The sequence below is a fragment of the Talpa occidentalis genome, unplaced genomic scaffold (genome assembly GCF_014898055.3).
Source record: "Talpa occidentalis isolate TD23 unplaced genomic scaffold, MPIMG_talOcc4v2.1 talOcc4.9, whole genome shotgun sequence".
Classification (NCBI taxonomy): domain Eukaryota; kingdom Metazoa; phylum Chordata; class Mammalia; order Eulipotyphla; family Talpidae; genus Talpa; species Talpa occidentalis.
Genome location: NW_023605305.1, coordinates 32,449,879 through 32,472,844, shown reverse-complemented (window position 1 = coordinate 32,472,844; position 22,966 = coordinate 32,449,879). Strand labels below are relative to the sequence as shown.

The following is a 22,966-nucleotide window of genomic DNA, read 5'->3' as shown; positions in this document are numbered from 1 at the left end:
ATCACAGGGAGGAGGAAGGTAAAGGAAAGAGAACCCCTCTTTTGTGGGAAAAGATGATGAAAGAGGGAGAAAGGAATAAAGAGGTAAGAGGAGCAAGATAAAAAGAGAGCAAAAAGAAACTGTCATAACAGGCAACTTTTGTACAGAATTTATCATTCATCTCAATCCTCCCAACTTCTCTCAGCAGGAAGACACTGTTATTATTCCTGTTTGACATACAAGGAGTCTGAGATGCAGAGAGGTTAAGCGATTCAGAAAGGTGAAGGAATTTGTCCAGATTCGGACACTGTGGCAGTCAGATAAGAGCAAAAGAGGTCAAAGAGACTTGTAAAGGAAGCAAAAGATATGATGAGGGGAGGAGGGCCAGGGAAGAAAATGAAATGGACAAAGAAGAAGAAATGGCAGCCAGGCTGTGTATGTACTTTGGAACTAGTCAAACCCAGATCTAAACCCAATTGCCACGGATACAACCACATGAATGTGTGTGACTTATATGATCTCCTGGAGCCTCCATTTCTCATTTATGAATTGGAGATGTTTATATTTACCCAACATGCTATTGTGAAGATTTAGTAAGATGATATTTGTTAAGCTCCTACCATAGTATCTGGTGTAGGCAGGTGCTCAGTAAATATCAGGGATCCCAGGGAGAAAGTATGAGGAACATAAGTGGGGAAAAAGGAGCCAAATGAAAAAAGGGAAGAGAGAGGAAGGTGGACAGACTAAAGAGGAGGGAGTAGGCTGGGACAGGAGCATGAGGGAGAAGGCAGATTATACTTCTAAGGTCCACCCCCCACCTGACCAACATTCCTCAATTGGGGAATGTTCTGGCCACAGACATGAAAGTGTTGTAAAGGATCTCAAGGTAAAGGATCCAAATAGACAGGAATGTCTCAGGCTTCAGGTGCAATTTTCCATGGGATTTTTTGTTGTGTTCATGTGAGGAGGGAAAGATATAGAGTAATCCTACTGGAATTTGAGGAGGAGACACCCAGTTGAGTTGGAATAAGCCAGTGTGTCTGTGGGTAAAAAGGGCGAATGAAGCTTTGCTTATTCACTGTGGGTCTTGGCTGCCTCTCAGAGCCCAGCTAAAGATGGCCAGGTTGGTGTGAATGGGTGGCAGAGGGATGAATCGGAAAAACTCTGATCAAAAAGGCTAAAACCTGTGCTCCTTGTGTGCTGCTGATGCTTCTCCCTATCTTGGGTAAGTCAGCTTACTTCTCAAAGTCACAGTGTCTGCATTCGTGAAATGGAGAGGTTTCGTCTGGACTCTTTTTTGAGGACCAAATGAAATAATGGATGTGATAAATGCTTTGGAAACTGTGAAGTACTGTGCATACAAATTAAGTTATTCACTCTTTCAGCAAACACCTAACGCACACTCTGTGTCAAGCACAGGGCTATACGCTTTATGCATTATCTTATTTATTAACAATTCTTGAAATAATTCTGTGAGATAGCTAAAATTATCTATTTATAAGCCAGTAAATTGATGAATAAAGAGAACAGGTGACTTGCTAGGGGTTTCCCAGCTGGTCACCAATAGAGTCAGGCTCTGTCTGATTCTAAAACCAGTGCCCTGTATCATCTTGAAAGAGAAGCCTCTGTCCATAGAATTAGACTGCCTCGCTTCACTCCTGAAACAGGCTGTATGAATCCAGACTGTTCTGGCCAGGGGGCATGAAAGGGAAGGGACAAAGACTCACCTATATCTCTCTTCTCTCCTCAGGGTTTGACTTCTTTGAAGCCAGCGCCAAGGAGAACATCAGTGTGAGGCAGGCTTTTGAGCGCCTGGTGGATGCCATTTGCGACAAGATGTCTGATTCACTGGACACGGACCCTTCCGTGCTGGGCACTGCTAAGAACACTCGCCTCTCAGACACCCCACCGCTACTGCAGCAGAACTGCTCATGCTAGGCAAGGCCCATCCTCCCTCTGTCCTCTCATTGTGGCCCCACACTCACTGTTTCCCCTGTCACACTTTGTCCACCCCCAGCCCCGAGCAAGCTGAGTTGCTACTGTTCTTTGCCTGCAGCGGAGGCTGAAGCATGTCCCTAGGGTGCTCTTCAGATGGCCCCACTCAAGATACTCAGCACTAGACTAACTAACTGCAGGTCACACTTTGCGTGGAAATTCACTTTACAAAAGAGGACTCCAATTTATGAAAGGGATTCACTGTAGGGACTTAAAAAGTGAGTCTCTTCTCACCTTTTAAGATTTCCTCCATTAACCAAACTTACACACACATAAACACACGCACACATGCACACACTTTTTAGACCCTGGTCAACTGTGTAAAGTGAGACCCACACTTTAATCTTATTAAAGAAAACCTCCCAAATAACATGCTTGTTTCATATCAAGCTCCCAGTGGGGCCTCCTCTCACTGCAAGTCAAGCTTTGGCTCTCAGAGCCCTCTGCCTGTTACCACGGATGCCCGCAGGGCCTGGGCAGTTGCTGTGGTGACAAGCCTAAGCTAATCTCCAGAGAGCTCAGACTCTCTAATGATGCTGAAGGAGCAAAGGCTGAGTCAGAAACACACTTAAAAGAAAAAGATTATCCCCTGCAAAATGTCAAAGGTTCCTGCTATATGAAAGAGCAAGCAAGCTCAAGAAAGACAAAGAGAAAGAAAAGAAATACAAGCATGAAGAAGCAGATCATGAATTTCTGATTTTGCTGCTTTCCACTTGGCTCCAACTATGGGAACACCATAGTTCCCATACTGGTCATTGGTTCTTAGACTCCCAGAATCTGAAAGTTTTAGAATTAGTGGGGTCCCAAAATTTATCTTGTCTGACCGGTCAATTCCAATCTTCATATCCTGGACAGGTGGCTGTCAGACCTCACAACCAAATCTCTTTGTTCTAAAGCATACATTCTAGGCAGGGACCAGAGCTCATTGTCCACAGCATCTTCAGGCAGCTCTTATAATCAGAAAGTTTTCATTACTATAAGCTGAAATCTGCCTCCTGGAAATTGTTTCTGTTTCCACCCCATTTGTATAGCTCTGCTGTCAGAGACCTCACGTCTCTGCTTTCTCTGCACTGTGACACCTTAGATGATTTGAGAACAGAAATCATGACTCCGGGGATCTGCCCTTTTCCAAAGTCAAATAGTTATAATTCCATCTGCCATTCTTCACTGCGTGTGCTCCTAAACCCACCCTTTCCTTCAACCCATCTTTCAATCATTACTGAATAATTCAACTCATTAATGTGATTCAAAGCAGAATAAATCTAAGGAGGGAAAACTGAACTCAGAGATCCCAAACCTAACCTCATTCTCTTGGGAGTGAAATCTTAATTTCTACGAAGACCATATGTGAAATCACTCCTGGCATAGAGCCATTTTTCAAACATGAACCAAAAAACAAAAACAAAAAATACCCCTCTGACACCAGAAGTAAACTGAATGGAGTAAATCATGATTCTAGCTTATATGGACATGGGCATACATATGGTTTTTAGCTGAAACAATGACATGAGATCGGTGATGACTCCTGAAAATCATTCCACCCGGCCCTGGCCTGAATCCCACCTTCTCCCTGCACTGTCTTGTCATCTTTAAAGTTGGGGAGGAGGGGACAGAAGAAGAGTTTAACCAAGTTTTCTCTCCTGAATTCAAAAGCATCTCATTTTCCTAGGAAATTACATTAACTAGCAGTAGGTCCAACAACTACATAAAAGGGCCCTTTGGAGAGATTGTGGTCTTTGATGCAGTACAGAGGATAGAGTTTGGGCTTGGAATCAGACCTGGACTATACTCTTAAACTAATGTGACTCTGGACCAATTACTGCTCATCTCTGAGTCTTGATTTCCTACTGACAAAATGAGGGGTATTATTTGGATAATCTTGAAGTTTCCTTTTGGCATTACTAACTCTTCTGGCTTTTTTTTTTTCCACCTGCACATTTCATTTGTAGTTATCTGCAAAATAAACCCAAGAGATGAGGATCATCACCCCAATATTATTGTAGCTAATACTGATGTCATATTTACTCTGTTCTAGGCATTATTGCAACCATTTCATGTGTATTAACTAATTTTTCCTCCTATTGTCTTTAGATAGGAGATCCTATAATCAACATCATTCAAAGATGAGGAAACTAAGGTGCTGTGAGATTCATTAGCTTTCCCAAAGTTACTTAGTGAGTAAATGGTAGATCTGGGGTTCAAATCCAGGCAGTAGGCTCTAAGGTCTGTACTGTAAACCACATTCTATGCTACATCTCTAATAGATGATTCAAAGAGGGTAAGAGACTTGGTCAAGATCACACTACCAGGAATCAGGTGTCAAATTCATTGGAAAAAAAAAGACTTATGTCTCTAATCTGTTAACAAATTGTTCAGCTATTTAGACTATAATGAGGTGATGGAGGTTTAACAGTTCTGGAAAGGAGAGTCAGTCTCTGAGGCAACCAAGTCTCAAGGGCTTGAGTAACATAACTCAGTGCTTTTTAGGCCCAAATATTGACTGTGCCTGTATCTGCCTCTGTCAGGCATTTCTTACCTAGCTCTCAAGTAATACTTTGAAGGGCCTCTCCACTCTAGCAGTGGGGCATTTGGCAGGAGTGACTTGATTTCTCCGATCATAGAAGAATATGATCCCTTCAAAGTGTAGTGATTCTGGGTATGATTTTTACACTGTAACCTCTTCTAAAGGTCAGGAAAAATTTCTATTTTTCTGAGTGGTGACACCCATTTGCCCTATTACTAGTGATTCAAGTTATTTATGGCTCCTGGATATTTTAGTATCTTATAATCTTTTTTCTCCCCTTGAATATCCAGGTAAGGACTGAAGTGTTTATTTTAAAAGCTGTCAAATTCTTTGAAACTCAGGAGCCAGTTTCAGGGAGAAAGCTTCTTCACAACAGATGGAATTGAGTTAAGTGTAATAGTGACAAACTCTTCTGCTGGGCAGCAAACAGACCTGTTTGTTAGATGGCAATTTCCCAGCCCTGCTCTGTGACCTGGTTTCTGCCGAGTGGAAGGCAACAAGCCTCCAGCTGACTGAAGTGCAATGTTCATCAATCACAGTAATAGTGCAATTAGCCACCAAGGTTGAAGCTGCATAGTATGTGTTAGTGGCAACTTAGCCTGATTTTTGTCTTGTTTGATAATCCAAATAAAAGAAGATTAAAAAAAAAAAAAGACCTCTGAAGAGGCAAATGTAGGCCAAAAGTGCAATACAGTATTGTAGTTATTTACAGAATCTGTTTGAAATGCATGTGTATCTGTAAATACAAAGTAATTTGTGACTTCTTATTGTCTCCTCAGCATTATCAACTTCTAGGAGTAGCAACAGGATAGAGTGTACTGAATGGTGAAAGACTTATGGAATATTAGATGTGGAAGGCAACTAGAGAAAATCTTGGCCGGGTTCCTCACTTGACAAAAAAGAAGGTTGAAAGCCAGGGAGAGGGAGGAAATTCCCTATAGTCACTCCGAGAGTGCATTAGGGATGGAGTCAGTAGCAGGTCCTGGATCATCTCTAAGAAATTCACCTATCCTTTATCTCCTAGGGACCTGGCACTATTAAGCACTGGATAAATATAATCTAATGTTTCCTGTGTGCAAGGTATCTATCATCTCTGGAGGCACTGTTTCTAAAATATTTTTCTCTCAAGTTGGCAGACAAGGAAACACAGACTTGAAAAAGTTTACATGCCTAAGTCACCCACTAGGATCATTTGAACCTCTCACTGTCTGACTCATGCTTCCAGTTCTCCACGTCAGCTTGTCTCTCGGATAAAGGGGTATGGGAGGATGGTAGTGACAGACTCCAAAGGATTCCCAGAGTTAGTTAAATAATTGGATATTGGTTGGGACATTGTTTTCACAATTACTTTGTGACTGCAGTCTTTTGACATCCACAGAATAATATGAACATCCCCCACACCTGACTTTCCCACTCACAACATCTATTCCTGCCCAGAAGCCCCTTGTTTGGCTTTCAAGTTTGCTAGAATATCTTGAGAAATGTTTGCTTGAATTTGTTTGCCAGTGGTTTTGAAGTAAGGGGAAGGAATTACAATGACCAGTGTCTTGGTATCTCATCTTTTTCAGATTCCTTATTCCAAACCTACACCTGATTTTCTGCTTTATCTGGAGAATCAGATATGTCTGGAAGAGTGAGACAGGTCCATCAGATACAAACACTGTTGGGCGATGTCCATCAGATATGCAAGAGACAGGTCCATTAGATACAAACACTGTTGGGCGATGTTTTTGAAGGCCTGGACCCTTTGTGTAAAGTCGATGAAATTTTATCATTCAGTAAATTAGTGTCTAATATGTGCCATGATGTTATCAGAGGCAAATTAGACATAGTTGTTACCTTCATAAAGCTTATAGACCAACAGCTAGTAGTTTAGCCTAGACACTGTAAAATAACCACCAAATATACAGTACAAAGTGCTCTGAACAAAAGATACTTAATTCTACAAGAACACATATCTAGAAAACTTGAATCACCTTTGTGAAGCCGTTTTTAGGAACCCTAGGAAAACTCCACTGTTCCCAAACATTAACACTACCCACTAATCATTGCTTTGCACTTTGCAGTTAAGCTTTTGTATTTCAGTTCAAATCTTTGATGATGGATCAAATCCAAATCCTCCAAAAAGAGTAATACTGAAAGAATATCTACCTGTAAAACATTTTTAAACAGCCTGGTTTAGAATCAATTGTTCTTTGACGGATGTTACAAACTACTCCAAAAACGTAGTGACTTAAAATAAGAAATATTTATTATTTCTTATGATTCTATGGGTTGTCTGGGTGGTCTAGAGTCATTTTATTCAGATGTCAGGGAGGCCAGCTGAAATGATGGGGGTGGTTGAGACCTCTCTCCAGATGTTTCCATACTCCACACCTGTCCGACAACACTGTGGTAGTTTTCTCAGCAGCCAAGAAAGGGCAAGATCCAATGCAGAAGCACTTTTTAAGTCTTTCCTTGCATCATGTTTGCTATTAATGTCCCACTGATTAATGCAAGTCACATAGCCAGGCACAATTTTAAGTGGATGGAGGATGGAGAAATAGATGCTATCTTTTTTTTTTTTTAAAAGATTTATTTATTTATTTATACAAGCACTGGGTACAGTCAGAAGCCCGGGAGGGTGAGAGAATTCACCAGAGCCAGAGTGGAGAGCAGAACAGGCAGACTGATGAAATACACTGCTGAGGGGAGCAGCAGGTGGCAGGAGAGGTCTGCGCGCCATGTGGGACCCTTGCCCAGCGGCCGGGGATCGAACCGGCACTGCAGAGGCTGCGGGCAGCTTCGCAACCCAGCGCTCGACCGCTGCGCCACCGGGGAGATGCTATCTTTAGATGGGAGAAGCTGTAAAATATTGTGACCAATTTTTCAATCTACCAAAGGAAACAACCCTAAGTAATCTGAAACAAAGTCTGATAAATGTCCTTGGTTCTTTTTTTTTTTTTTAAATGAATTTAACCTACTTCTAGTTTATTATTTATTATATACTGTTTACTTGTCCTTGGTTCTTAAAGTTTAGTCTGGCTCTAAAATATCTCCAAAGAGAAATGTCAATATGGTTTAGAGCAGGGCAGGAATCAAGACATATATGGATGGAGAAGTTTTAATACTTATTTGACAGCTCATTTCATTACTCTTAGCTACCCCTTAGGGCATAAGTCATGTTCTCATTGCTTGGAATTCTCTGTAATGTTTGTGATTCCCAATTGAAGTTACTGGCCAGCAGAAGGATTTGCTATGGGCAGACAAGATGCCTAGGACAGCTGGGCCCTCTGCTCTGGCTATACTCTCTTTCTCAGGCTATCACCTAGTCCTAAAGTTTTAGATGCCAGGTCTTTGGCAATGACATGTATATGTAAGTTCCTACTAGAAATCTCCATGTTTCAAACGTACATGTCCAAATTGCAGCTCTTGATTCTGCCACAAATTTATTTCCACCTCAGTCTTCACAAAAACGTAACTGCCGTTTTAAATTCCTTACTCTTTTTCCTTCATGTCCACATCTAATCCAGCAGCAAGTCTTCTGGTTCCAGTTTTAAATTATTCTCAAGTCCGCTTACTTTTCCCCATTTCCATTGCCATGACTTTGGTCCAAGTCACCACTGTTTCTTCCCAAAAGAGCTGCCACAAAGCTCCTAGTCAGTTTCCCTACTTCATACTTCCTCCCTTACAATCCACCCTCTATAAAACAGCAATCATTTAAAAATATAAATGAGCAGACAGTGCTTCTGTCTATGCTTCTCTCTACATGATGGCCTTGGTTTTTCTTATGACAGGCCAGCATTTTCTACACATGGTTGAGAATAAGCCATCAGTTTTAGCACCACATATTCACGTATTTGCCACTGAGATGCAAAGAAAATAGCTCCAGTTTAAAGAACGAAATCCTAGGGAAGGATTCTGATTGGCCATACTTGATCACATTCTCCGTTACTGACAGTCTTTATAAGAAACACCTGGTTTGGAAGAGGAGTAGCAATATTACAAAAGAAGAGTATGTTATTTCCATCAGAATTCAGGGGCTATATGACTGTCAGCTATTACAGGAAATGATTTAATAGAGATCCTATAGTAAGTTTGGGGTAGAGTTAGAGCTGAAAAAAATTAACAAAAAAATCAATAATAGTATTAATAACAATGGAAGTCACTGAATTCTTTTCATATGTGGCATTAAAGTTAGCTAAGAACTTTACAAAAGCTAACAACACTACCATTTTTCTCCGCATCTATTCCTATTGCTTTGCCAACTTAGAGACATCCACCCTCTTTAAAGCATTATGGATTGGGCTGAATTGTGTGGCATATGTTTTTGCTTGCTTCTCTTCTATCATTTTGATGTGACCCAACAGCAAATATGCAAACAAGAAGTCTTCAGGAAATTCAAATAGAAGAGTTTCCTTTTTGAGATACAAAATCATGCCATGGAAATGCTAATGTCAGGCAAAGTAAACCAAGTCCCTGAGGGGGTGTAATTAGTATTCCCAGTTCCTTCAGATACTAATGCAGCTCTTCCTGGGATTCACCAATGGATTGGGATAAAGTTAATAGGCTATGCAACCTTGGTTAAATCACTACTATCTCTGGGCTTCAAGAGCTTAGACAAGATGGTTTCTGCAGGCCTTTTAATGCTCTGTGATTTTTTTTTTAAGATTTATTTTATTTATACAAGAGCTGGGGTACAGTCCAGATGTGCGGGAGGGTGAGAGGATTCACCAGAGACAGAGTGGGGAACAGAACAGGCAGACTGACGAAATACACTGCTGAGGGGAGCAGTGGGCGAGACAGGAGAGATCTGCTCACCATGTGGGTTGCTCTAAGGCAGGTGGGGATCGAACCGGCATTGCAGAGGCTGCAGACAGCTTCACAGCCCTGCGTTCAACCACCTGCGCCACCAGGGACGCCCATGCTCTGTGATTTTATGCCAATTTTCTGTAAGAGTTGCAAGTAGCAAAGAACTTTGGCAGGATTTCTTTCACTATGAAAGCCTTGTTTATCCTGGGATGCAACAAAAACAGCTAAGGCTGTGGGACTCCCTCATCACTTAGCCAAGCTTAATGGCCCTGGTTTCTGAAGCTGCAAGAAAAATGTCCTAGCAATTAAATATCTCTGCATGGTCCATGTTGCCACTCTTAGAACAGAGAGTCCTAAAGGGCAACAAGAGGAAGAGGAGAAACAAGACTCTGAAGAGACTTGTTGAGAATAGAGCACAGCTCCATGTGTTTGAGGGGAGACGCCAGGCAGCACTGTTTAAGAGCCAGAATTGCATTCCAATTCAAGGACAACTTAATTCATTGAGCACCAAGTGTGTGCCAGGCTGAGCTAAGGAACATAATTTTGAGGATGACTCCTGTCACATAGCTGCCAGCCTGGAAATGAAAGACTGAGAGATTTGCCTATGCTGAACTATCTTCAAATCCCTCTAACCAGCCTCCCACAGGATGAGTTCTAAGAAAGGGGTATGGTGGAATGGTATGGTGGAATAATAAAAAGCAAAGGGCTTATAGTCCAACATATTTGATGCAATTCTTGGGTCTTCAGCTCTAACTAGTGATATGACTAAGCAAATTATTCTCAGAGCCTCAGTCACTTCATATGTAAATGAAAGAAATATCTACTTCAAAAGGTTGTTGAAAGAATTAAATGGAGGGCTTCCCCTGGTGGCACAGCTGTTGAATGCTGGGCTGCAAAGCTGCAGCAGCCTCTGCAGCTCCGGTTCGATCCCCGGCCACCGGCGAGGGTCCCACATGACGCGTAGACCTCTCCTGCCGCCTGCTGCTCCCCTCAGCAGAGTCCTTCGGTCAATATGTTACAGGGCAGGGAAAGGGGCAGCCCAAACCTCACAAACCTGCCTATTCTATATAGGGTTCTGCCATCTACCGCATTAACACAAAATATGAGACTTTAATGGGAAAGAACTTTAATACAATTAGGAAACAATACAGGAAAGGCAAAGAATCTAGTTTCTAAATCAAGCACCCAAAGTTACCCGTCGCCTCATGGGTAAAACTCCATCCAAAGGGGATTGGCCCAGAGCAAGGTCCCAAAGCCTGCCACAAGTCTAAAGCATCTTCCAGTGGGGACCCACAGAAAAGGGTCAGAAACAACCAGATAAGCCCAGAAGGAAAAGAGCAAAATCAAAATCAAGATAAAAGCTGCCATTGTCACCTCCCCACGGGTCTCACCCACATCTGTGTCACCCCGTCCATGACCAAAAGACAAGCGCAGTTTCTTCACGTGTCTCTAGGCTCCATGTGCCTCCTCCAGGTCCCCTTCTGGCTCCATCCTGCTTCCTTCCTCAGTCTCCTCTGCAGCTTCTTCTCTCCCTGCTCAGCTCCACACTCCACTTGGGTGGGGCAGGAAACCTGGAACCTCCCCCTTTCCTGGGGACCACCCTGTTACACTTCTGCCTGTTCTGTTCCCTGCTCTGGCTCTCGTGAATCCTTTCACCCTCCCGCACTTCTGACTACCCAATGCTTGTATAAATAAATAAATCTTAAAAAAAAAAAAAAAGAATAAAATGGAGGATGGGTATAAAGCCCTCACTTCAGTGCCTGACCTACACAGTAGGTGCTGAAGATGTGGTATTAACTATTGTAACTATTGTTAGTGGGTAGAATGAGGGGCACCCCAGGACCCACAAACCTGCCTGTTCTAAACGGGTTCTGCTATTTGTAGCATCAAGACAAAAGTTTTAGTGGATAAGACCTTCAAGTCCCAGGAAATTAAACTCACATATAAACATCAGGGTCAACATATCTTATATCCAGATGTTTGGATGGCTTCAGAGAAACTTCCACAGGCTAACAGCAGGCAAAGAGAATTGGTGAGTACATGCTGGGATTGGATAAGCAGAGCACTGACTATGATGGAGTGGTGGCCTACGAAGGGGGCAGAGAGTACAGTCCGGCTGCACTATGATTAGAACATTATAGCAAAAAGTCATCAACCCATGTGTGTTCTGCATTTTGCAATTTCCAAACACTTTCTCAATGAAGCCCCAGTGATCTTTGACACAACCCTATGATGTGGGTTTTATTATTCCCAATACTCAGATGAGGAAAACAGACCTGCATCAGTGAAGCAATGAGTCCGACTACATAGAGAAGGCAGCTAATGGCTTGGTTGTCCTCAGAATAAGGTAGAGTCGGCCTCCAGGAGTAGGCAATCTTGATCCTGAATCTGTCTAGTGGGAGTGAAGGTGGGCAGTTAAACAGAAAACCTAAGCATCCATTGTGTATATGTTCTGCTGCTGTTTCTGGGAGCAAAGGAAGGAGAGGAGCACAAAATTTCATGCCCCAAAAACTCAATAAAATTAAACATCGGGACTGAGATTTTCCTTCTGTCAATGGACCAGGGGCTGACGATCTCTGCCATCACAGGGAAATGTCACCTTACTGTTTGCATGCCATCTTCAATTCCCCCAATAGTTCCTTCTAATTTATTCAGCCAGGGACTGGGTTGGTCTCATGGCAGCCTAGGAGATGCACAACAGCCTCCACGGAATTCCTCAGGAGGAGCAATTAGCAAAAATTAGAGTTGTCCTGCTATAGGTCTGAGCAGACAGAGGAATAATATGCCTCATGTCTCTTCCCATCAGGTTCTAGCTAGGTTCAGAGCAGATGTTTTCATGCTTTTTTATTCTTGTGTTCTGTACACTGACACCTCTTCGCCATGACATAGGAAATAGGAAGTATCATGTGGTGGTGTGAGTTTGTACAAATACAAAGAGATGTAGGGATACATAAGGATATGCACAGCAACAAAAGGGAAGATCCCATTTGCAATAACTAGTGTCTCCTCATTATGTTTTATTGACCCTAATTTTCTTAATGTATTTCCTATCCTTATTTTAGTGGCAATGTGATTCTCTCTTTTTGAAAAACCACACACAAACAAAACACAAAGGCTCTCATGATAAAGGAACATGGGTGGGAGTCTTAAAGGATGGTAGGATCTTTTCCGGCAAAACTCTGATGAAAAGGCTACTCCATTTCCCCCCTTCAAGTCCAGAAATTCACATTGAAGAGCAAGATATGCACTCCTATGTCTTGAGCTCCACCTTGTGGTTGATCAAGAAACCCTCCCCACCTGCATCAAGGTGAATTAGATAAAAGCCATCAGATATTTATATCTGCCAACAGTTCTTGAACACATCCTTTAGACCAAGTTCTGTCATAGTATTCTTCAAGAATCTGGACCTAAACCCTCACAACAACCCTATGAAGAGTGCATTTTATAGATGAGAACAGCAGGGTTTAAAAAGTTTATCAACTTTTAGGGCTTGTCCAAGATCCTGCAAATGGCAGAATCAGGATATGAACCAGCCCCTTCTAAGCCATTCCTTTCTTTCACAATTGTCTTGCTTATATAATGTTTACTTCCATGACATATTTTTTTCTTCCCCCTTTAACACATGTGTACATCTTATCTAATTCTCTGTTGGTGAGATATGCTTTAGTCCCTACTGCCCCTTATGTAGGAAGATTACCTTGGATTATTATCTGGGCAGGTCCAACTTCACGGCAAGGGTCCTTATGAGTAGAAGAGTGATTCAGAGAAACATGTAGTTATAGAAAAAAGGCACAGAGACATGCATGGCTGCTTGCTTTGAAGATGGAGAAAAGGAGATACAAGTCAAAGAATATAAAAGCAACATCTAGAAACTGGAAAGAGCAAGGAAATAGATTCTCTTATAGAGCTCTTAGGAAGGCACACAATCCTGATACCTCTTAATTTTAGCCCAGTGAGACATATTTCAGACTTTTATCCTATAGGATTGTAAAAGTATTTTTTGTGCGTATGCTATTAAATCTAGTAATTTGTTACAGCAGCAACAGAAAACTATTCCAATGCCTATGACCATCCGTGTTTTCAGACTTGATACCTGTTTCCTTTGGTGGAGTGGAAAAAGCACTGGACTTGAAATTTGAAGACAGAGGTTGGCATTCCAATTCTGCTATTAAATAGCTATTGACTTCCAGTAAATCACAGTTTCTCTCTGAGCAAGTTTATTATGTGGTAGCACCTTCTTCACAGAGTTATTCTGGAAAACAAATGAGATATGAATGTGTAGATGTTACATAAACTAGAAAGCATCCTATACATGCAAGTAATTGTTATTTACAGTTCCACATACATAGTTGGTGTGCAAGAAATATTTGCTAAGTGATATTAATTATTCTTTGACATTCCTTGGGATGTGGAAATGTCATTGCAAAACACATGGCAGACACATTGGGAGAGATATAGAGATCATATCTGGTATTGGCTTCTGAGTTGATCACAATATAATTATGGAAGTAACATACTCATGAAAAGATTTAAACCAGAACTGAAAATTTATATAATACAATAGTACAAGAGAAGTCACAAAGTCATATATGATCAAGTGCCAAGAAAGTGGTATAAAATACATGTAACCTGAGTGTAAGTATGGAATGGATGATGAGTATGGGCACGAGGAATCAAAGATTCTGGAAGGAGTTAGCTCTTTCAAGATCTTGGAAGATGTGATTAGGTGGAGAAAAACTGTACTATTACACTCATAGAGCATTTTTTTTCCTACCCACAGTTCCAGGAAGGCTTTTACATTTAAGACATTGGCAGTCAGTTCTAAAATTTTTAATGGTATTCTTTCTGACTTCCTTGGTAATAAATTTCCTTTTTTATTTAAAAAAAATTCAAACTTGGAGGAAAGTTGAAAAATAGTACAATGAAAGGTTTTAATTTCTCAACCTTTGAGAGTAGGTTGCCCATATGATACCTCATTCTCCACAAATGATCAAAATCGGGAGACTGACTTGGGACACTACAGCCATCAAATTCAAAGTCTCAGTTCAAGTTTAGAAAATTGTCCCAACAATGTCTTTTGTAGTGATACATATAATGGCATGCCTTGTTAGTTTTGAATAAAAAATAGCTTCTTAGTTTTTCTTTGATTTTCATGACTTTGTTTCATTTAAAGATCAAGGCAAATTATTTTACAGGAAGTTCCTCAATTTGGTTAATTTGGTGTTTCTTATTGATTAGATTCAAGATATAAATTTTTAAAGGAGCAGCACAGAGGTGACACTGGGTTTTCTGTACTGTGTACCACCAGACGGCACAATTTCATTACTGTGTTCATAGGTTAAGTGTATTTGCCAGGTTTTTGCATTGTACAGTTGTTCTTTTTCTCTACTTAACTCATAAGCATTTTGTACGGAGGTACTTTGAGACTATATAAATATTCCATTTCCAACAAATTTTCAGCAAGTGGTTTAGCATATATAGATGTTTCTTGGTTGAATTAATTATTACTCTTTTTTTTTAAAGATTTATTTATTTATTTATTTATTTATTTATTTATTTATTTATTTATTTTATTTATACAAGCACTGGGTACAGTCAGAAGCATGGGAGGGTGAGAGAATTCACCAGAGCCAGAGCGGGGAGCAGAGCAGGCAGAAGGACCGAAGCACACTGCTGAGGGGAGCAGTGGGCGGCAGGAGAGGTCTGAGCACCATGTGGGACCCTCCTCCAGTGGCCGGGGAGCAGCCGGGGATCGAATTGGCGCTGCAGAGGCTGCGGGCAGCTTCGCAACCCAGTGCTCAACCGCTGCGCCACCGGGGAGGCCCATATTACTCTTACGGTTGCCAAATGCTGGTTTTTAATATCATCATCCCTTCTCCATTCGCTGTTGCTATTTTATGGTAACAAAAAGCGTTCTTTCCCCCCTATTAATCATTTTGTCAGTTCAGAGGCATGGATTCCTAGTTTAGACAATGGATTATCATCTGTTACTATTGTTTTGATTCTCATATTGTCCCCAATCTGGTTTTGTGGGGGAAGTCCCTTGAAGGTGACTTCTCTGTCCTTTGACATGTCCTCATCATTCTTTTAATACTTCCCTACCCTGTGGTATACATGGTGTTCACCATATTATATCTTCTCTCCCCTGGTCTTGGAATCAGTCATTTCTCCAAGAAACCTGCGTTCCTTTTAGTGAAAAATGGTCTTTTAGTAGAGAATAGCATTTAGAAACTAAGATGGAGGTATTGGGGATGGTCATTGCTGTTGGGGAGTCACTGTTTCCTGGCTAGAGAACACACACACACACACATTCTCACATGTCTACATACATACATATTCACATCTATATTTACTTTACACCTACATTTTAAAAATTAGAGTTTGTACTCATACCTACAATTCCAATACTCCACCACAGAGCTTGTCTAATGTCTGCATTTCCATATTTGTAACTCCCTTCTCCTACAATGAGAAACGTGGCTCACATTATCTCTAACATATTCAGTTATTCGAAAAATCGTTTTCAGCATAACCAATCTCCTTTGCCACTATTGGCCTCATCCCTCGCCTTCCTTACTCTGTTTGGACTCTGACACCTTGCACCACCAGTCTGCCCATGTGTTCATCCTCTTTAACTCTCATGTCCTCATTAGGCTGCACCGACACACCCTGGATGCAGGAATCTAGCTTGCTTAACTCCATCCAAGCAAACGACTTCTAGGCTTAATTTTCAGAGAGGAAAAAAAGAAGGTTGACAAAAAGCCAGGTGCTTTATTAATGATAGTTATGAAGTATCCTTTTGGGCTTTGAGTTATGATATATGTTACTTTCCATATTGCATTTAAAAAATGAGACTTATGATTAGTCACATCATATCAACAATCAAATTAATGAATTAGAAGTGTCTGTTCTAGGTATTTTTTTTAAAAGATTTTATTTATTTATTTGTTTGTTTGTTTGTTTATACAAGCACTGGGTACAGTCAGAAGCGCGGGAGGGTAAGAGAATTCACCAGAGCCAGTGCGGGGAGAAGAGCAGGCAGAAGGATCGAAGTACACTGCTGAGGGGGGGAGCAGCAGGCGGCAGGAGAGGTCTGCGCGCCATGTGGGACCCTCCTCCGGTGGCCAGGGAGCAGCTGGGGATCGAGCAGGCGCTGCAGAGGCTGCAGGCAGCTTCGCAACCCAGCGCTCAACTGCTGTGCCACTGGGGAGGCCCTGTTCTAGGTATTTGACAGGCAGTGGGCAAGAGACAAAAGAGTCAAATCTTTGGAATCAGATTCACATACTTTGGGATTTTTGTAATTCCCACTTTATTGTGTGATTTTGTGTAAGCTATTGAACCTCTTTAAAACTCAGTTTCTTCATTTGTAAACTGATGAAGAAACAGACAGGTTGCTGTGAGTTACAAATGAGTTAATATAAATAAAATACTTAGCCCAGAGTATTAGAGTTATTCAGGAAACAAAAGCAATCAACTGAATGTGAGAATTTAAGCAAACAAAAACCACAAATATCTTATTCATTGATTCCCACAGTAACAGAACCCATCACTACCTAATCCCTCATTCTCAGTATTGACCTTGTATCACATTTCAGAAAGATAAGACAGATGAGGTACTAACTCTCCAAGCACCTTATAAAATAGAGAAGGTATACAGACAACAAGGCAATAAACAAATTAATATAATTTCAGATGAGTTTAGATAGCATGGTAAGAGAAGACCTCTCTTAAGTGGTGACTTTTGAGAATGATCAATGAGAAGGAGACAGTGATGTAAATTATAAGGAGAGCAATCTAGACTGAAAAGCCCATGTAATGGGCCTAAGGCAAGAACTCCTCTAGAGTGTTGAAAGACATCAAGGAAGCCAGTGTGAATGGGGCAAAGCCAGTGTGAATGGGGCAGAAATGGTGGATGAGACTGTAAACATAGAGGCAAGACAGGAATTTTAAGTTGAGCCTTATAGACTATGGCTAGCAGTTAGATTTTATTTAAAGTGGGAAGAGACGTCACTGGTGGGCTTTAAAAAGGGGAGTAATATAATCTGATTTCTAATTTATATATTTTAAATATCATTTTTGTGTCTTCACATTCTCCTTTCCAGATAGAATCTCGAAATCTGTTTTCAGATTAGACATGAAGAACACTTAGCTGGATTTGTGATAGAATAACTTTCATTTGACATAAGCTATATTTTTAGGATTGCTCCTTATTTTGAATTTTTTTTAAAAGATTTTTTATTTATGCTTACAAAAGCTGTGTTACAGGCCCGAGGTATGGGGGTGGTGGTGAGAGGATTCACCAGAGACAGAGTGGGGAACAGAACAGGCAGATTGACTGAAGTATGCTGCTGAGAGCAGCGGGTGTGTCAGGAGAGGTCTGCTGTACCATGTGGGTTGCTCCCTGGCTGGCCGAGAATCGAACTCGTGCTGAAGTGGCTGTGGATAGCGGGCGAGTCAGGAGAGGTCTGCTGAGCCATGTGGGTTGCTCCCTGGCTGGCCGAGAATCGAACTCGTGCTGAAGTGGCTGTGGATAGCTTCATAGGTTGTGTCTTAACCCTTGCATCACCAGGGAGGCCCTATTTTGAAGTTTGAATACCAAATTCTCCCTAGAAGTATGTTTACAGTACAGGAGAAAACGATTTTGATGGTCCCACAAATTCCTTGGTATATTGTGCACACATTCTCCTCCCAAGAGAAGATTCCATAAGAACATGACTACTTCCTGACCTAGATTCAAAGCTGCAAATGTGGAGTAATTAGTGGCTGGGCACATCATAACTAGAACTCTTAAGGTGTAATTTAGAACCTAGGACAAAGTTATAATATAGATGCTATTTCTCTTGTTACCTATCTCCTCCTTCTGTGTCTTTCTTCCCACATTTAGCAAACTTTTCACCCACCCAAGGTTTGTGGTCCTCTCAGCTTGTCCAGAGTATGCTTCAAAAAGGGGAAATAAAATAAAATCATTCACAAAACTGTGTCAGTTTTTTACTCCTTTCAAAGGTATTATTGGCAAAGTTTAAGAGGCATTCTAAAGAGACCAATGAATTATTAAGGGGAATTTTAGCTACTAAAAGTGTGTAGATAATTTTGGGCTTGAGACTTTAAAGGACATGTAATACAATCTGTTCAATACAGAATCAACATTTCATACAACTGACTTCTCCCGAGTTTCATATATAAAGTCGGATAATGGGCTTAATGAAATAATTACCTTTGAATTTTTAGGACTAAAGCTCAGATTTATCCGCTGGGAGGCAGACAGCCATTGCAATGATGAATACTATATCTTTTAGAGATAGGCATCATACATAGAAGTGAGATTTTTTTATTTTCAGATTTGTGACCTCACATCAGAGTAAGAAAAGTATCACCAAACCTGTTGCGAAGGGATTCCTTCCATTGAGAAACATATGGGAAGAAGTGTAGGGAGACTGAAGGTGGAGTGGAGATAGAATAAAGCTTTAAGAGAGGCTGGATAAATGAGGTTACATTTAAGTCTGTGTTCCTTAACTTTCTTGGGGATCTCAGGGTCTTCATAATGTCTCAATTTCCTATAAATGATGACAGTTTAACTTGTTTTTCCTGAGGAATACTGTTTACAATAATTATGGATATCTAAATGGTAGGTAGTAAATTTCTGTATTATTTAAATGGAAAACAACACTTTTGGATTGGAAGTCCTGGCTGTGGCACTGGTCACTTATGAGTGTTACTTCTCCTTCTGTCTGAAGTCAGATGTACGCACTTCCACGATCTATTTTAATCACCTAATCTGACACTTCTGACATTTGGCTATGAGTTCAGATTTGTGTTGGATCAAGCATCAAAGAGGTGTTTCCCTGTGCTATTACATTTCCTGTGGTATTACATTCTTTTGGTTTTCCTCTTACCATTCTAGCACTTCCTTTTTAGTATTTTCAGTAGCTTCTTTTCACTCTAAGGAAGATTCTTAGTAACCAATTCACTTCCTGTTTGCTTTTAGATTACTAGTTTAGTCACATTGTCTGACTTTCTCAGAACTTTTGAACAAGTCTATGTCTACATCAATTTTTTTTTTAGGATTTATTTATGCACACAAGAGCTGGGGTGTAGGTCAGAGGAGCCAGGGTGGATGGGTGAAAGGATTCACCAGAGACAGAGTGGGGAGGCGAACGGGCAGATCTACTGAAATACACTGCTGAGGGGAGCAGCAGGCTAGATAGGAGAGGTCTGCTGCACCATGTGGGTCAGCACCCTAGCCAGGGATCCAACTCGTGGTGCAGCGGCTGCAGATAGCTTCATAATGCTGAGACTTAACTCCTTGCATCACCAGGGAGGCTCCAATTTCTATATATATTTCAAATGTAACCTTAAATGTCTCTTTAGAGAAACTCTGACTAGACTAGATCCTTCTGCAGTTCCACCAAAATAATGCCCACTACCACAAAACAAAAATAAGCTAGTTGACATCAAGAACATAATTGATGTTCCCAGAGGGGAAGATGACAGGATTGGGAGCAATGGTGGAGGGGGAGTAATGGATCATGGTGAGTGGGAAAAAAAAATGCTAAACAACAACAAAAATAGCCAGATACAAAAAAAATTTTAAAGACTTCTGATTTTTCTTTAATTTGTAGTTTCATTATATAACATAAGAATATAAATTTTGGGTATGTTGGATTCTATTAATTGAACAAATTTTGAAAGAAAAAGTTACGTTTAAAGAATTACTGAATGCACAGTATGTGGCACTAAAAATTAATAATTTTATTTAAATTTTTATTTGTATTTTTTAATTGAGGTAATGTTGGGTTATAAAACTGTATGATTTAGGAGTATAGATTCATACATCTTCACATGTATTAGGATTTCTTGCCCCACGATGTTAGTGGACTGTATCTTGTCATCTTGTCAGCTGCTTGTCACCATACAAGGGAGTGGGCCTAGGGTCCCTCAGTCTGATTCCACCCAACACAGGCAGGTAAGCTGCAAGGGAACCAGCTACTGCTCCACTGCTCCACCTGCTGGACATCCAAAACCAGGAAAGGGCTCTTGAGACCCTCTGGTTAACATTGAAAAGAGTATGCCACAGATACCAGTGAAGGCGGGTTAGGAGTCATCGTTTATTGATTAGCAAAAAAGGCAAGGAAAGGGAACTTGGGGAGAGTTCTGTAGGAATGATAAAGAATCCCCAAGGGGGGTGGAGAAGGAGAGAGGAGTGTGAGAGAGAGAGAGAGTGTGTGTGCGTGGGGTGGGGTGGGGTGGGGGAGAGGCACAGTGGGGTTTATATAATTTTGGTATTGGGAACAAAGGAATTAAACTTTATTGGCTGAGAAAGCAAGGAGAGTGGAGCTCAAGTCCATTCACTGCTGCTAATTGTGACCACCCAGCAGCTAGGAGGTCTGACAGGGCTCCAGATCACTTTCAAGTGAACATCTCCTGCAGGCAGTATGCCTGCAGCTCCAGTTTAAGCAGTCTGGCCTCAAGGTCTGCGGCTTTTCTCTTCTGGCTCTATAACCACCCCACTGCCCCCTCCATAGCAGCAAACTTGACAAGCCGTGGAAAGATAAAGCAGGGATGCCCAAGCTGGGAAAAATTAGTATAAACAATATGCCAAAGAATTTATGGCAGGTATATGATCCTAGAATCATCAGATTTAACTCTTGTTTACCAGCCCCTGGAAACAGTCCGTGAGCTCTGCCTTGGACCATTCCTGTCTCACTTTTATCAAGTATGTCAGTGTTAGCCATATTTTAAATGACAGCCCACCAAAAGCCATTATAAGCAAAAAACAAACAAACAAAAAACCACCCCAAAACCCCCCCAAAAAAACTGAGAAAAGGAACTCGAGGGCAGCAGCTGACGCTGTAGCTGCTAAATAAAAACTGACTGAACTGAACGTTAACTGCAGACTCTAGTTTGTGGGGAAGCTAAAAAATGAGTCGGCGCATTTACACTACAACATTTTCTTAAGCCTTCAGAACAGCGCCTGGGCGTGGCAGGCGACGGGGTGGAGCAGCAGCACCCACATGTGGCAGCAGATAAGGCCAAGGGACTCCAGCTGCGTTCAGCTCAGCTTCGCCCTACTCGGGAGCAGTTTCCAGTCGGCGGCGGAAGAAAAAGGCTTCCGGCGTTTTGTTTTTTTAAGTGCTGAGTCATGGCGAAAGGTCCGCTCGAAGGCTCAGGGGCAGGATGTACAAAACATGAATGAGCAGCAAAACTTGGGAGTTCTTTTCCTCCACTCGCTTCCCAGCTTTCTCATTGGGGAATATATTTCTCTGCGTCGCGGAGCATTACTTACCGGCCGTCGCCAATTAACGCGCCTGAAACGTCATAATCGCGGCCTAGCACGCTCCTCCCGTCATCCTCCGCGCCACGCTCCGCCTTTTCTTACGCGCCCCGCCCACCCACGTTTCGAAGGGCTCTCTGGGTGCACGGAGCCTTCGGCCAAGTCGCTTAGGTTCCTTTCATTCGCTGTTCCTATTGGTTGCTTGCGTCAACGTGACTGCTGTCTTGCCTCCTGATTGGCTAGAATCTTAGCGTCATCCGTGGCGGGGAGGGCGGGGGAATGTGGGAAGTCTGCGTGCGGGAGATCAGATTGGGGGAGGGGTTCAGGCCTGTCCTCCCCAGCGGCTGCGGCAGCACCAGCGCCGGCCGCCACCACCTCTGGAACGCCGAGGAGGAGGAGGAGCGGCTGGGCGAGTAGGAGGAGGAGGTGGGCCCTGGGGAGCGGGATGCCCATCGCTCCGGCTTGGTGGTGAATGCTGAGGAGAGTCACGGTTGCTGCAGTCCGTGCCACCGGGAGGAAGTTGTGGTTTGAGGCCGGGCGGGAGCTCGTGGTGCTGTGGAGTATCGTAGCGCGGGGTCGGTGCGAAGATTCTGCTGCTGCCGGAACTTTTCCTTCTCGAATCATGCCTGGAAGGAACAAGGCGAAATCTACCTGCAGCTGCCCTGACCTACAGTCTAACGGACAGGATTTGGACGAGAGCGGCCGAGTGGCCCGTCTAGGAGCCGATGAGTCTGAGGAGGAGGGACGGAGGGGGCCTCTCAGTAACGCCGGAGACCCTGAGATCGTCAAGTCTCCCAGCGACCCCAAGCAATACCGGTGAGGGAGGAGATTTGGTCCGGGGGCAGAGCAGGGTGCTTGCGGGTCTCTCCGTTGCTGCCGCCGTCACTTTGTCTCCTCTCCTGGAAAAAGCAGAAGGGGCACACTTAACACCCCACCTGCCCCCTCGTGTGTCAAGGGCGATTAGGAGTCTCCATGTGGTGGGCAAGTGGGAAATCTTGGGTTCCACAGGAATCTGACATCTTGGGATGTCAGAATGGGAGGGACTGATCAAGTAATTTTGACATTCGCTGAAGAAGGCAGGCTGGTGAGGGTGTGTTGGGAAGGTTATGAGGAAAGGTTGAAGAAGTCGGGGGTTTTAATTTTAGAGAGGATACTAAGAGGCATGTTATCGCTATTCATTGCTCAAAGACATTTGAGATGCTCTTAGTTGAAAGGTAAAACTCATGGATGGAAGTTACTAGAAGGTGGTCAGTAAATGAATTTAGGGATCGTCCTTGGCTAAGAGGAACTGTCTTGTTTCCACGAGTTGTTCCTCAGTATTAGAATGGTTGGGTGAGCTCTTTCAGGAATATGTTGAGAGGATTTGGATTTAGGTTGGGTGAGCATTGGAAAACTTATAAGCCCAC

General features: G+C 42.3%; 2 protein-coding genes and 1 long non-coding RNA gene across 6 annotated transcripts in view; 2 read left to right on the top strand and 1 right to left on the bottom strand.

Moving 5' to 3' along the window:
• RAB3B (RAB3B, member RAS oncogene family) overlaps positions 1-5,260 on the top strand; it is a 52,123-nt gene extending 46,863 nt beyond the window's left edge. The window contains exon 5 of the mRNA XM_037498957.2: positions 1,730-5,260. Within this exon, the coding sequence (XP_037354854.1) occupies positions 1,730-1,917 (188 nt within the window). The 3' untranslated portion in view covers positions 1,918-5,260. The remainder of the gene's footprint in view (positions 1-1,729) is intronic.
• A 5,832-nt stretch (positions 5,261-11,092) lies between these two features.
• On the bottom strand, positions 11,093-21,712 carry LOC119235153 (uncharacterized). Its single transcript, XR_005122795.2, has 3 exons — positions 21,573-21,712; positions 13,383-13,541; positions 11,093-11,681 (listed from the first exon to the last, which is right to left on the bottom strand). It is a non-coding gene; the product is annotated as an uncharacterized LOC119235153 (long non-coding RNA).
• Positions 21,713-21,857: 145 nt separating this feature from the next.
• The window catches only part of NRDC (nardilysin convertase), a 62,301-nt gene continuing 61,192 nt past the window's right edge, over positions 21,858-22,966 (top strand). For 2 of the 4 annotated variants that reach the window (XM_054691366.1, XM_037498272.2), the window contains exon 1: positions 21,858-22,376. In XM_054691366.1, coding sequence (XP_054547341.1) covers positions 22,033-22,376 — 344 coding nt within the window. In that variant the 5' untranslated portion in view covers positions 21,858-22,032. The remainder of the gene's footprint in view (positions 22,377-22,966) is intronic. The other 2 variants (XM_037498273.2, XM_037498275.2) reach the window with 2 other exon arrangements.